This window comes from Thunnus thynnus, chromosome 20 (assembly GCF_963924715.1).
Source record: "Thunnus thynnus chromosome 20, fThuThy2.1, whole genome shotgun sequence".
NCBI classification, from domain to species: domain Eukaryota; kingdom Metazoa; phylum Chordata; class Actinopteri; order Scombriformes; family Scombridae; genus Thunnus; species Thunnus thynnus.
In genome coordinates, this window is record NC_089536.1 from 14,532,198 (window position 1) to 14,548,320 (window position 16,123).

Genomic DNA, 16,123 nt, shown 5'->3' on the forward strand with positions numbered 1-16,123 from the left:
TTCACTGGCAACCCCTCTACTACCATCTCTGCAGGGTTAGCAGGGGTTAATAAACTAGCACAGTGTCTGAACACACAGTTAACAGAGGAGGAACAAGGAGATAGTTCTTACCCTCATATTGCCAATCTGCAGTAGGAGACACGTCCCAGCAGGAAGGAAGGAAGGAGAGAAGGTAGAAGCCAAGGAAGGGTAGGAAGAAGGAAAAAAACAGAGAAACAATTTGATGAAAGATAAGAATAAACCCTCAGGGAGAAGAAAGGCAACAACAGATAGAGAAAAAGAGCAGAGCCAAACATAAAAAGAGGCAAGTGGGTTTGAAATTTTGACTGGAGTAGACAAATAGGCAGGCAAATATGAAATATGCTGTGAGGTATGTGTGTTTATATGTACAGTATGTTGATGTTCTTATCTCTATAAGCTTTTCCACCTGCATTCACAGCCACCACCCGCACTCACACTCACTGCTTTATGAGGAGAAATAATTTTAACCCAAGCTGAAGGCTTAAAATGGTCCCGTTCAGAGGGAAAACAGCACTGACATTCAAGGATTCTCCTTTATCCCTCTGTCCTTGCCAGGATACGGAAATACAAGAACACCCACACAGGGCAACATTATTGTACAGCTCTCGAGAACGTTTGGAAAAAATCCCACAGGAAGGCTGGAAGACAGATATCTGCTCACCTAGAAAATAGACTTCATGGAACAATGATCACACTTTCTCTCTCTTACTCTGTCTCTCACTCTCTCTCTCTCTCTCTCTTCCCCTTCACGATTAAGCATTGCAACTGTGTGACATCAAAGATATCTCAGGATTCATTGGTATTTTTTCTTGTTTGAACATTCCAGGCTCGGAATTTGCTTATATTAGCGCTGAAAATGATTGGTATTCTAATTCGTCATGCTACGAAAGATGCAAAGAATGTTTTCTTAAGAAATAAAGGAGCAGTCAAACTAAGCTAAGTGTTAGCTTGTGCATTTTACAAAAGCTTTTTTCCTTCTCTTTTCATCGACAAAACTGCACACTATCTTCACTAGGACTTTTGTTGAATGGGTAGAAGATTACATAAAGAAAAATCTGCTAAACATTAACTACATTAGTTGTCATATTAGCTACTTGTTAGCTTTGTTCACAGATTTGACAGTAAGCAGCTAGCATCCTAAGATAAATATTTTATCAGGCAACCAGTAAAGACGCCTACAGTGTGCCTTAAATGGTTTACTTTAATCTCTTAAATGTTTTCTTAGAAAAATAACATCTTTAATGCTTCTTAAAGAAAATTTTTTTCCCCCCATTTTCCCCCAATATTAAAATGTCCAATTTGCTATTCCGCTGTAGTCTTTACTAATCACTGCTTGCTAACCCAACTTTTGACCTGAGGAAAGGATAGGCAGCCATGTGATACATTTACATGACATATAGTGGCACCAAACCCCATCTGCTACAACACCTTTCAACATACTGTACTACAAATCTGCTTTGCCAAATACATTTTGGAGGAAAAGTAGTTATATAATATATACAGTATCAGTCAAAAGTTTGGACACACCTTTCTATTCCCTTGAATCAGAAAGTGTGTCCAAACTTTTGACTGGTACTGTATTTTTGTCCAGTCCAGGACGTGTGACATCCTTGCACTAAACAGACGTCATAAGCAGGAGGTTGGGGTTGGATGTACGAAGCACAGGACTTTGACACCAAAGACTGGAGTTTGTGTCTTGTGTCCCACATGTTAGTAGATGACTAAAATATCAGCTGGTGGAAGATTGTGGATTGGTTTAAAATTAAAAGTAATGATTGGCAGTTCAGGGAGTTAGATGAGATACAAACAGGGTCTTTTCGTCATAATGAGGTAGTAGCGGAGAGACGCTGGCTGCAAAATGAGAGTGGTATAGATCCTCTCATCTAACTCTTGGATAGAAAGTAGATAGAAACTATTCTGTTAAAAAATGTCAAAGCATCCTGTCTTATGCTTCAAGTTAACATTTTAACTTTGAGTTTAGTTGCCAAGATTAGGGATTGTAGGGAAAAAACCCTGCGGTAAATTAGTTGTAGTTTCCCCAGCTGCTTCTTTGTGGGGCTTTATGTGCAGGAGTTTCATGCTATAGCAACCAACCAGTAGAAGTCTTTATGTTAAGTGACCACAACATGAACCCTCGTTGGTCCCATGAACACAGATGACTTGCTTGGTTGTGCGTTTGTCTGACAATCAAACCCCAGGTCTCTGTCGTGGTGGAAGAGTATTTTACCCCTTTACCTTTCTGAAGCTTTTCTATGGTTACAGCTCAGGCAAGCAATGCAGAAAGATGCATGAGCCATGGAACAATAGTCACTAGTTACATCACACTCTACCAGCTGGCCGCTGAGTGTGTATTTGAGTGTGTGTGAACAGCAGATGACAGATGTGTATCCCCTGCTTGACTGCCTTTTTATCCTTCAGCGTAAGCTGATGCCCCTCATCTATTACTAACCAGCCATTTGTTCTCTATGGGGCATCTCTGTCTCTTTCGTATCTCCCCCTCTTTACTTCCCCTCGGTTTCCTCCCTCCTCTGTCTCTTCTCATCTGCTTCCCTCTCTCCACCTGTCAGTCTGCTTTCCCTCTGAAATAATAAAAATGAAATGGGATGAAACAGTATCAGTCTGGGTTGCAATCTAAAGTGACAGATGAACATGATGAGATCTCACAATGAAATGAGCTAAATCTTTTAAAAACTGGAGTACAGTGAAAGGTTAGGTAATGCTAATTTAAAGTCCCATCTCTCTCTGTCTGTGGTAAATTTGATATTACAGGCAACTCTTTCTAGCACAATCTTGATCGAAACAAAGGGTTACATGTATTTCCAGAAAAGTTTAACAATGTAGATTAAATCAATTAAGTTGGGACACACTGTTAGCTGCCCTAAATTAAATCATGTGTTACAGTAATTCCCCGTCTCTCTGCATGACAGTTAACTCTAGTGAGAGAAATTCAAGATGAAGAGTCCGTTGCAAAGAAATGCAAATCCTCTTCTGTTCTTTCACACAGGTCACAAGCACATTTCCTCAGAAGTGTCACTTGTTTGTATGAGATATCCCATAAAAGAGCTCCTACGGTATTGTTAGTGTTCTCCTGTATGCAGGCACTTATCTTGCTAAAGTGTGTACTCATGCTCACCCTCAAAAGTTTAGTTGTGCATTTCTTCTCTCATTGATATGTGCTTTTCTTTCTGTAAGCACTCACTTATATGCTGGTAAGTATACACTTGCGCTCCCCTCTTGTTTCTGGAAAAAATATCACTGAAATGACTTTATGCATGAGCAAGTGAATAAATCCATCTAATGCCAGGTTTCTGTCAAGCTGATGAAAAGTTCTGTGGAAAGCTGTGTGATGGGGAATGGGGGTGAGGTGTTCAAGGTGTGGAGCACATAAAAAAAGACTTAAAACTTTGAAATTCCGTTCAGACAACATCAATGGAAAAGCTTGCTCCATTTCAGATTTATCATCCATCCAATGCCTCTTTATTTAAAGCTGGAGTGTTTCGGTCAATATCTTCTTTATATACAATTCAAATTCCAAGGGTTGCCAAGGTTGGAAGAAAACTCCCATTAAGGACAAAACCAACTGAAGAAGAAGAAGAGAGAAGTGACTGCAGCTGAAGACTACAGCAATCACCAAATGGGTTAAACAGGCTTGAGCTTGCTGAAAACAACTATTGTTCATTACACACAGACACACAGCTTAGCAACTGTCGCCATGAGACATATATACACATGCACGCTGCTTAGGAACACACTTCACACCACTTCAAACAGTTCACACAATTGAGCCGTATGCCTGTATGCAGTTGCACACACGAACATACACACTCACACATGCTAGAGTTACCATAAAATATACATGCTGGGACTGTGACTCAGTGAGGCACCTGACTATGCAGACTGTGTGTCTGTGTGTTTGCATGTGTGTATTGAAGCAGGATCCATTGGGTATGTAGCATGAGTTGCTCTACAGAGAGAAGCTGTCACGTTGCCTAAAACAAAGGCATTATATTGACTTCCACAACATTAAAGGACTAGTTTAGCATTCCTTAAGCCCCCTTAAAAACACAGATTGCTGTTTTTACACTTTGGTTTTTATGAGGTAGGAAATGCATTCAACACATTTCTGGAATCTCTTTTGTGCCTGCAGGATGTTTTTTTTTCTGTCAGAGCGAGGCTAGCTGTTTCCCCCTGTTTCCAGTTTTTAGCTAAGCTAAGCTAAGCTAAGCTCAGCTACCGTAAGCTAATTGGATATGGGCTGTAGCTTCATACTTAAAGGTCCAGTGTGTAGTCTTTAGTAACATCTAAAAGAACAGACTTGGTAAAAAGTGAATATATTATTTATAAGTATATCTTAATTAGTGTCTAATCAGCTGAAAATAATAACTGTTGTGTTTTCATTACCTTAGAAATAAGCCCTTTATATCTACATGGGAGCGCCCCCCCCCCACGGTGGCTGCCATGTTGCATCGCCATGCTTCTACAGTAGCACAGAGCGGACAAACCTAACAGTGGCTCCAGTGAGGGCCTTACACGTTTTAGATTCAGTGGGCAACTACCAGAAATGCACCGGTTTTAAAACGAAGAAGAACGGACCAAACATTTTGTATTGTGAGAAGTTTTTGAAACCAAAATCTGATAAATGGAGGATCATACTTATTTAGAAAATCACAGGAGCGTGAATTGTCGTTGTCAAAGAAACAAAACACAAAGAAGCTAAACGAAATCGGGACAAGCAACGGCATAAAACGAGGATAAACCCAGATGGAAATCCCTGATGAGAGAAATGTTTTTAGACTGATGCCAAAGTTTCCTGTTTACTGCTGGACAGGTAAGAGTGTAGTGTATATTTATTTTGCCCCGCTGGTAATGGTTCAAAACCTATATGATGTACAATGTTTATTAGCAGTTCATTAGTTTCCCTGAAAAGAAACGCTGCCACGTAACGTTAAATATTAGCACACTTTAGCCTCAGTTTGTGCCTCTCATGGAGCTGGTGGTCTGATAAGAGACAACAGGGAGGCAACGTCGTGCTAATAACCCAACAATTTATTCATTTTCTGTGGCAGTAAGACAACACATTGATTGATAACTAAGATATTTAGCGCTGGTGACAGTAAGTCAGAGTAATGAGTTAGTGTGAAAGATAAACTGAGGAGAAGTCTGCTCATCACAGAGTTAATACATCCTGTGAATTTATATATATATTTTTCACAGTGCTCTATGATTTCATTGTTTGCTCCTAATTTGTCATTTAGGAGCACATGTGCACATTGGGGGGCAAAGTTAGCTTATAGTCCAACACAAGTAACGTTTTCCCTGTTTCAATGTTGAAAAACATGTAATTGCTACCAGAGTTTTAATTTTACATTTATCAGTCAGAAGTGGAATTTTCTGTTATTTATTTTGGTGTGTTTATCCAGGCCAGCCAAGGCTCCCAGCATCTTAGGATGTAACATAATGTATTACAAGGGTTTGTGACTGTGTCATGTAGCACTTATTTTCTTGATGTTGCTGTTGTTTCTCCAGCTATGAGAGAGGTCCTGTAACATCGATGCATGGTATTGCCTTTATCTTCATTCTAAAGTGACTGTGTAATAGGTCAGGGGTATTTCACCATGTGCTGGGAGTACGTTGGTTTTCATTACAACCAAAGACAACAAAAGTTGATTTCACTGAATAGCTACTTGTCTCTGACTGAAAGTGTGTTAATCAATTAAATAATCTGATCTAGTCTGTTGTTGGGATGAAAATCTGCATGGAATAAGGTTGAACTGTTTCTGGTTAGCACATTAGATAGATAGATAGATAGATAGATAGATAGATAGATAGATAGATAGATAGATAGATGATTTATAATAGTAAGTTCATTAATTTGTGCTGTTTTATTTTTCTCAGGCACTATGGGTTGGCATTATTCACCATGTCCGTGACATTCACACCCGCCATATCAGAAGTATTGCAGACCAAGTCAGGAGAGGTCTAGGTAAGTGATACACATTTGTTTGCCTATGTAGCATATTAACTTACCCTGTAAGTCCTACTCTTGGTTAAATAACACTATTTTCACATGTACAACTGTATAAAATGTATGAAATAGTAAATTATCTCTATGTGTAATGGTACTGTCTTCCACAGAAGCAGTTTTCCATGCAGCTGCTGCTGCACACTGCTCCTGGAGCAGATGAGGAACAGCAGTGCCAGTGAAACACGGGTGTTGTTCCTGCCATGAGAGCATCTTCATCCAGAGCAGTAAAATGAATACCTTTGGTGTGGTTTTGGTCTGACCCTTGTCAGCTATTATATGTGCAGCAATATGACTGCTGGAAGGTGATCGGATAAGTTTAATCACACTGCTTTTAGTGTTCAAACAGACTAATGATTTGATAGATTATTCTGTCTTTATCAGAATCAACTCTGAAGAACACAGAATAAGCTGTCAAAATGTTTGTTTGAACAGTAAAAGCTGCATGTTTATGTTATCCTTTTATTGTCCAGATTGAAAAGGATGTCCAAAAATGTTTCTGTTAAATAAAAGATATTTTTATTACAAATGTCATTAATCTTAGTGTTGTTTTTTATATTTTTATTTTGTGGTTCAAACTAGTGAATTACAGTTAACATAACCTGAAGTGGCAATGAAAATGAATCCATAACATGTACTACAGTGCCCTGTTCTGAGGATCAGTGGTATTCCAACTTCACTACCGTTTTATGTTGCTTTCTAAATATAAATAATGACAATATAAATTAATGGTGGAAGTAGTAATGACAATATACTGACTGCAGGGAAATACTGTCATTGCATAAGTATATATTAATATGTTTATCATTGCAATTATCATAGCACATCTGATGAATATCTTTTATTTGGTAAACTTGTACATTTAAGTTGAACAAATGTGAATATATAAACAAAAATTTTAATAATTATCCAGAAAATATATAAATATAGAAAATGTATAGAACAAGTATAAAATAAATAAAATATCAGAAATGTAACAAATAAATATGAGATGATTTGATGCCTTGATGATGAACAGGCAGGTGTGTGAGTACCTGAGATACTGTGTGGACGCTCCAGAGGACCTGGAGGGAAACTCAGAGGCCAGGTGTGAAACCAGGGTGATGTCTTTGGAGGACCAGTGAACTTGTCCCTGATCCTCCAAACACAGCAACTGGGGATGACAAGTCGGTTTCCCTGGCCTAAAGAGCCATGCTGTCAATAGATGAAATGTCTATAGGCAGCATAACGGTATTCCCGGTTGTCATCCCCAGGCTTCCTGGTTTGGCCAAATACCATAATGTCCTCCCAGTACCGCCTGAGAATGCATAAAAAGCATTTTCAAGACAGTACTGGGAGAAGTGAGGTAATATTATTACACAATCTGCAGGGTACTGGCCACAGCATTTCCTCTCCCGGTCCGTAGGCATGTCTGTACAGTTACTACAAGTACATCATGGTACCCCTGGCACTCCAGCAAACGGTGGGACACCATGCCTGCACTGATGCATCATCAAGGCATCAAAAATGAACCCTGGCTGCCTCTGAAGCAGTTCACTGGTGAGCTGCCTGTGCTCCTCCAAGGTCATCTCTTCAAGAAGTTTCTGAAAAAATAAAACACAGGAAAAACACAGATAAGGCTTTATAGGTTATAAGTTTCATGATATGTTGGAAATATGGTAATGGTAGTGCAGAATATGGATTGTAGGCTGTCCAGTGTTCCCAAACACGTCTACAACAATAACATGATTTTTAAAAAAAGTGAAAATATTTCTGCTCGATACTGTTCCTATATAGTATTTATATAATCACTCAGTAGTGTTGCTGATGTTTTCAGTAGCCTCTTTTATACAGAGAACCCACATTATAGCCGTAAAGAGGATCCAAGGGGAGGACATTTCTTTTCTTTTGATAACATTAAAAGTAAAGTTAGACTTTTCTGTTGGCTTCCTGACTCATTTTAAAAAGAAGAGAGAAAGAGAGAGAGAGAGCAGCTGTGGTCGAGTGAGCTAGAGGGTGAATGAAGAGAGGGAGCGCTAATAACGTTAGTGGGGAAGCTGGTGAACCAGATCGATAACCGTTATTTTCTTATTGTTTCACAGCGATTACTTTCTAAAGCACAAACACACCCACACACCTCTTCAACCCTGCAGCTGTGTGCTGCGCCGCCTGATTTGGTCTGAATACGAGCTAAACAGAACAGCAAGGCGGATTACAGGCCCAGTATTCCCGCCTTGAACGGGCTGTGTAAGAGGGGCTACTGACTCACATTACACTGATAACACATCAAACTAAACAGACTACAGTAATGTAAAGCACAGAGCTGCTATGTAAATACCACTTTGTGTTGTATTGGCATTTTTAATATCGTGCAGAACGGGTAGGAATATTATAAAATAATTGTATAAATAACGTCACAAACCTCAGTCGCTTCGGTCCCTTTGGAGGGTTTCCAGCCTCTTGCCCTGCTTCCGCGGTGCCGGTGTTTGCTCTCCTCCCTTGCCTGGCCCTGCCTGCAGCAGAACCGCTAACTCGCCCTCTTTCTCACCCTCTTCCTCCTCCTCTAACCTCCAGTACTTGACTCTGCAAACGGATAATAAAATATGTAACGTTATCCTGCCAACGCTATCTCACTATCAATAATGCCTAACGTTAGAATAAAATAACGTAAGTTTTGTTTAGCATGACGTTGCTAATGTTAGCTTGTATTACCAAAATAATAAAACACTCATAACTGCTATCTTACTTGTGAGCTATAACCTATAGTATTATAGACTAAATAATTAAATAACATCCTCACCTCATCGCTTGACTTGTTAGAAATGCTCGAAGTTGTTGTGGACGATGCCATCTTCAGCAAATAGCTTCTTGTCCTTGAAGGCCACCGTAGCTTCTGGAATCTCTCCAAAGTCTTAGGGAGGGGAGGGGTGAGTGGCAGAGTGCTTCAATCTAGAACCTCACTGTTAGAGGCCGCTAAATACCACACATATTACACACTGGACCTTTAAGGGACGGATATGACAATGGATTGCTCTTCTCATCTAATGCGCGGCAAGAAAGCGAATAGGTGTATTTCCCAAAGTTTTTGAACTATGGCTTTAAAGCTAACAACTAAATGTTTACTTTTCTACCATACACTATGAAGCATTTCTGAAGAAAACATTTATTTTGGTAGACTAAAGTATGCCATATGTGTGGCATAGCAATGGAACATACTGGGGAAATAAAGTCTATAACATGCTGAGGGGAGCCAATACTAGGAAAAAATATTAGGAAAAAAACCTGAAAACCAATCATAGCTGCAGTGTATATAAATCAATGAGAAAGTAGCAATGTGGCCGCAGAGGTTCACTCTATATGGTACAGAGGCAGATGGTGTAGCAGCACTGGCCAGCTGAGGATGCTTTCTTCCCAAATGACAGGGAAAAAAGCCACAGGAATCTTACACTGACCTGATTCCACTGAAAGAATTGACTCATTTCAGCTGATGATGTCTCAGATTGTGACTGAGAGTGATGCTCTGTGGGCTCATTTTGTAGGACAGAAAAAAGTATCAGGCAATCTAAGAATTATAATGTACTGTATTCTTGTTTCTTATCCAGTGGGGAATGAGTTGAACTATGTTGGTAATGTTGTGAAGTTAAATAAACAACTTCATGCACATATGGCAAATTTCTTAGTTATGCAAAGGACAAGGAATATCTTAATTAGAGGCCCTCTCCAATGACACCAGCAATATAAACACTTTAAACCACAAATTATGACATTTAATAGACGCCCAGCTATAATTTTACAAGACTGTGTCAAAAACCAATTAAACAGGAAATCTGTAGTTACTAGCAGTTGCTATCTCTCTAATTTCAGGTTAAAAAAATTCTTTCTAATGAGTTCCTAAAGCTTTTTAATCTTTTTTTTTTTTTTACTTTGCCATATTGTGAAATATTTTGTGCTCATTTGAGTTGAAGTTGTACTTGACTGCATCCTGCTTTTTGCCATCTGTTAAATGCTCGCTTGGCTATTTTGCCTGGAGTCTAGATTGTGAATGGGAAAAATCCAATGATAGTGAACTCTAAAATATGCTGGAATAATATTTGAACATACTGCAGCAACAAAGGCAAACAGAAGTTATCTCAAGAGATGCTGATCAAATCTGCAAAGATTTCCTCCTTAAGAGAGAGAAGAGTTCTGCTGCTTGATTGATGGCTGCAGAATTTGGCTACGGCACACTCAAAAAATGACAAAAAATAAATATTTTATGATAAACTGTCCACCGATGAGCCAGATGGGTGTGAAATGGATATTATAACAAGAGAAGAGTGAAGAGAGAAGAGTCTGCCACGGAATATGCCATTGCATCAAGTGAGCTGTCTAGAGAGGTCATTAAAAAGGTTTTTAAAAATACCTTTAAATAATGCACTGAAATCTGCAGAAAATGTCTTTTGCCAAATGTGTGCCTTACACAAGCACACAATGAAATTAGGATTAATGGCATCACAGTGACCTAATATTGTGAACAATATGTGTGTGTGAACATGCCTGCAGTGTGAGAGTGTAGCCATTAATAGTGTTTCACTGAGTTTGTAAGTTAATTACATATTGAGTCTTTTTGATATAACTTAATTAATATGCAAAGAGTCCCTTTGAGATAATTTACTTATTTAAAGCACATTATTAAAACTGTGTAAATGAAAATGTTAAAACAAGAAACTACACTGATAATTTTTTTTTCATTCATTCTAAACTGAAGCTCTGGTGTTCTGCAACATGCTCACAATGCTTCATGCATTTAAGCCCATAAACCAGAAAGTTTGTTACAGAATTGGCTGGCTGATAGACAAACTTGACTCCTGAAAATATACTACACAGTCTTTTCAAACAAGAGGATTGAGAGATATGGTAGTAAAAGGTGAAAATAAAGGAGCAGACAGACAGGTGAAAGGAGGTTTTTTTTCCTCTAAAAGTTCTCCTGTGTCATGTCCTTTTAAGCTTCCATCAGCAGGTACACCTATCTGCACCGCTCCCTGGGGTCCGATTGCTCTCCGTCTTCCCTCCTCTACCCGACTGGCCAGCCGCTCATCCATCACCCATTCATCTATACCCCCCCCCCCCACGATCCATTCATCCATGGAGGACAGAGGAGGAGTAGAGAGGACAAAATTGAAGAGGAAAGAAGAGACAAGTCCAGGGGAACAGAGGAGAGAGGAGGAAGATTGGCGGGGTTGAGAGGAGAGGAGAGGAGAGGAGAGGAGAGGAGAGGAGAGGAGAGGAGAGGAGAGACAGTGTGACCTTGTGTCAGATTGATGTATCTCTGGAGAGAACGGATTGTCGACCCGCTTGCACAAAAAAAAAAAAAAAAAACGCACGCACACACACACGCACACACACATACACACACAGGCTCAGTGCTGTAGGGATCACCACTTTGTCACTGTGCTGGCTTATCCATTATCCTGATTCTCTCCCTCTCTCTCTCTCTCTCTGTCTCAGTATGTCAGGTCTGTTCCCAGCTAGAGCAGGGTTGAACACAGCTGACAGCGGTGGTGGTAATCAGACGGCAGTTGTTCCTTGGACACATGGTGAAAATACTTAACCACCCCTCCAGTTCCCCCTAATGCTGCTCTGGTGGCAAGCAACTGTAGGATCAACATTATTGTCTGTGGGTCCAACTTGGGTTTGTACTCTTCTGTAAAGATGAGTAAGCTCAAAAAAGATTTAAAGGAATAGTTCAGTGTTTTGGGAAATAAACTTTGATTTTTGTCTGAGACTGAGATGAGAATGTCAATCTCAAGTCTGAACAATATTTCAAAGAGCAGGTAATTGCTTTGTATCTTGCACTCAAGGAAGCACGTACACAGGCACAATTCACATTCCTGCCAACGGACTGCTGATTATTTGACAGTAATATGCCAAGAAATGCAGCAATAAGCCAACAGACAGGGACGAAGAAGACTGCTAGCTGGTAAACATGGATGTAAATGGTGCATGTTCCTAAATATCATACAATTGTCTTGTTTTATGAAGAAGGAAATGCATTCAACACATTTGTTAGATCTTAAAGAGGACATAACATGCACATATCCAGGTCTATGTTTTTATTCTGGGGCTCTACTGGTTTATCTTTGCGTGATTTACATCAAGTTCAAGAAACTCCTTATTTATCTTATACTGGCTCTTTATGCAGCCCCTCAGTTCAGCCTCTGACGAAACTGAGTGTTTCAGCTCCATTCTCTTTAAGGACGGTCGTTTGTGGCCATGCGTGAACAATTTGACATCATGTTTGATGGGGAAGTAGAGGTAACTTTGCAAATGGAGTGTTCAGAGCAGGCTGAAGCCCTGGCTTTTGACTGTTGACCCTACTTTTTCACTCTCCTCCTGCCTCGAGTCTTTATACTAAGCTAAACACCTCCTGACATGACTACTATAGCTATTTATTTTTAAAGTTCTTATTGCTTCTCAGTTCTTCTTCTGTTTCATATCTTGTTAGCCTTGTTAACCTTTTTATCTGAACGTTAAACACCTCTTATTCAGTGGCAATGTGTGTCAAGGGCAAAGTCTCTGGTACATTCAATACAATAAATAAGCAGTGGTCTCATCAAAGGACTATACAAAGATGGAGAGAACTTAGAGGGCTGTTGAGATAGTGAGAGAGGTAGTGATGGCAGCACAGAGAAAAATATAGCAATAAATATGAGCAGGGCAAAAGTTCTAGAGGCAAGGGGAAGGGTGGAGAAATATCAATCTAAAGAAATACCAGTCTGCTTTAGAGAGGGGGGTATAAGAGGGAGATGACAGCGGCTGATGAGAAGAAATGGTGCTGTAGTTGGGGGAAAAAAAGACAGCAAGAGGGACAAAGATAGGGAGTGAAGACAAAACATCTTACAACAAAGGAAAGCCGTAATAAATATTAAAATCACCTTGAAAACTCCAACTCCACCCGCATCCACACACCGACACACATGCTGACACATGCACAAAATATATCATAAATCTGCAGTGCCAGCCCACCACACAGACACAATTGACATTCATGGTGTAGCATATTTGTCACAAGCTCAGGTGCAAATTTTCTGTGCATACTGTCCTCCTCCATCATATAAACCTACAGGGGGTGGACACAATATCTTGAACACCTGCACAATCTAATAAGGTCTACAAGAATGGTATCAATATCTCTCTGGCATCATCAGACCGGTGTTGAATACTGTTTTATAGACTTCACAAAGGTATTTTTCCTGTGTTGGACTGCATTAGATTGTACATGTACTATTGTTTTGACATAGAGAGTGGAGATAATAGAGTTCGAATAAGGCCGAGGCCTTCTATGTGGCCAAAACAACTGCTGAAAAATTATGAAAGCACTTCAAAACCATACATGTGCAATTAATTACACAGATATTGTAAGTTCTGTATGAAACTATAATTAAAGCATGCAGGGTTTGAATTGCTGAAGAAGAGACATGGGTGATTGGGTGATTCAGGGCCATGGAAACAGACTAGGGTTTTTGGAGGGAAATATCAGCTGGTCTAGCACTATGAGTTGATGGACAATCAGCATTAGTGGACATTTGAGACACTTGGAGCCATTTGCACACACATAAAAACTCAGTTACATCTGGCTCCAACACCTTCTCCCAATCCACTCTGCCTTCTCTGAATGGTGGGTTCACCATCTGAAGGGCAGCAGATATGGAGTGGAAGTGGACGATAAAAACCTCTGAGAGTGAGTCTACTTTGGTACCAACTATAATATAAAATAAACCTCTGTTTTGCCACTGTGCACATTAAACTATCATATTCTTTTCTAACACTGCTTTTTTATGGCGGGTTGAAAATCACAAAATGTGCAGTAAAGCTAAAAAAAAAGAGCCATCATTTGGTCTCTAGCTAAATTAATTTGATTTGTTTTACACTCATGTTTGAACACATTAATTGCATATACCCTGTCACATTTTGCTTCACTAGTAAGCAAAGGTATGCTTGCTGGTATGCTTTTTGTAATTTTCTGTTTTTTTATACTGTTATGATGTTGGTTGTCTATGTTAAACATAGTAAAAGTTCCAACACTTGAAGTGAATGTATATAAATATGCTGCAGCCTGCAAGTCAAAAGCCCAGGCTTCAACCTGCTCTGAATGCTTTGTTTGCAATGTTACCTCTACTTCCTCCACTTTGCTGACATCAGATTGTTCACACATACCCACAAATGGCCATCCATTGGCAGCCTTTGTTGCTAAGGTTGTTGCACGGTCTGTTCTCTGCAAAATATGCATAGTCTGCATATTTTGGATCGGATTTGTTTGTGTTTACTAGCTAGCAGTATTTTTCTTCTCTGCCTTTGTTGGCGTATTGCTGCGCTTCTTGGGATTTTACTGTCAGTTAGTCAACTATCAATTAGTGGAATGGCAAGAATATTGTTCCACGGGTTGTTCATGTTGTCCACTCACATATTTCAAATTGGATTCAGGCAATGTATTTACAGATGTATTTGACAAGTTTTCATTTTGAGTAAAAACCATAAAAGTGAAATCCTAACTAATGTTAGTTTATGTAGCTTCCAGAACTGATGGGAGGCTGCTGGAAGTCTGCTGAGGGGCACAATAAGTCCCCTTTAAGGAGTGGGTCCTGTTTCATTTGTATAGCACATTGTTTTAGGGACAGTATCCATGGTGACAGATGTTCCCTGTTCATGGTGGACAGTGACAAGCATGCCCCACAGTTTACCTGTTTATTTGTACCCTCCACTCTTGATGGAGAGTTACCTCCACAGCTATGAGTGTGACTTCATACGGACTTACAGTGAAGGGCTAGTGTGGAGGAATTGGTTTGGAAAAGGGCTGTAGTTATGCTAGTTATGATGGTTATGATGTTACACAGAGTCAGTCTCCTATTAGTACAAGTTGCAGAAAGCTAACAGGCCTGAGCAAGACATGGTGAGAGGAGAGACAGAGAATAAGAGAGAGAAGTCACTGATATCAAGTTAATGTAATGTGCTGGCAAGCATTCATTTCATTTAACACACTGCAGCTGTGCCACACAATAATCACAGGCATGTAATCACACAGACACACATACACACACACGCACATTTCATTGTCATGCAGGAACTCTCATAGACAATCAAACAGGTGCACAAGAATGCATTCACAAGCATTTAGGCTTTAAAAAAAGATCAGCACAAACACAAGAGATACACACACATCACACTCAGTGTATGACAACTCAAGCATAACTCTTTTCATGCCTCCTGTTGTGACTTGTTCACATTCACAGATAAGTCACATTCAATTAAAACAACCAGTGAAGCACCGCCTACACACCGCCGGCTTCAAATGAATTCATAATCAGAGTCAAGTCAAGTACAGACGTTTCAGTCTGCTATTTCTCACTCAGCACTAGTCACATTGATGTTAAATTTAAATTTGACAACAATAGCTAGGTATATGCTACAAGTCAAATTGGTTTTAATGATGAGTAATAAAGTATTATTTTAGTTAATCACTTAGAAGTGATGACAGGTTTCTGGGGAAGAAAACCTACAGTAAATTTGACACATTGTGTACTCCTTCATCCTGGGATCGAGGCTCATTAAAAATATACTAGTACTGCTGTCATTTGGGAAACCAAAAGTGAGTAAATATAGCCTCTCACCTTGGGACCAAGGCTAATTAAAACATACTAGTGCTCATGTCATGCGGGGGTCCAAACAGCTAGAATGAACCACTCATCCTGGGACTCGAGCTTATTAAAAACACACAAGTGCTCATATCACGAGGGGACCCAAACTAAGTAAAAAATTGTCTGTCAACCGGAAATCCACTCATTAAAATATACTATTCTTGTTACGTGCAGATCTACCAGAATGACGCCTGCAATCCTGTTTTTGAGACCCTTCAAACAGTTTAGGAAACAGGTGTGATGAGGAGAGAAGAGGAGAGACAGATGGGTCCAGGGAGATCTGAACTGAAGGGATGTTTAGAATTGTATACCTTCGCTAAAAGCTTACAAAACATGCACACACGCACAGACACACTTGCTGCTTACATACAGTATGCCCTTGCACACACGTGCACACTCTCAGACGTTCACCTTTGGCTGCAGCACC

General features: G+C 39.8%; 1 protein-coding gene and 1 long non-coding RNA gene across 3 annotated transcripts in view; both read right to left on the reverse strand.

The window, feature by feature from the left end:
* pcdh15b (protocadherin-related 15b) overlaps window positions 1-16,123 on the reverse strand; it is a 201,985-nt gene that overhangs the window by 152,411 nt on the left and 33,451 nt on the right. For both annotated transcript variants that reach the window (XM_067576200.1, XM_067576199.1), the window contains one exon: window positions 112-126. In XM_067576200.1, the coding sequence (XP_067432301.1) occupies window positions 112-126 (15 nt within the window). The remainder of the gene's footprint in view (window positions 1-111; window positions 127-16,123) is intronic.
* Window positions 6,954-9,029, reverse strand: LOC137172077 (uncharacterized). The gene is made up of 3 exons (XR_010924878.1): window positions 8,823-9,029; window positions 8,445-8,605; window positions 6,954-7,626 (listed from the first exon to the last, which is right to left on the reverse strand). It is a non-coding gene; the product is annotated as an uncharacterized lncRNA (long non-coding RNA).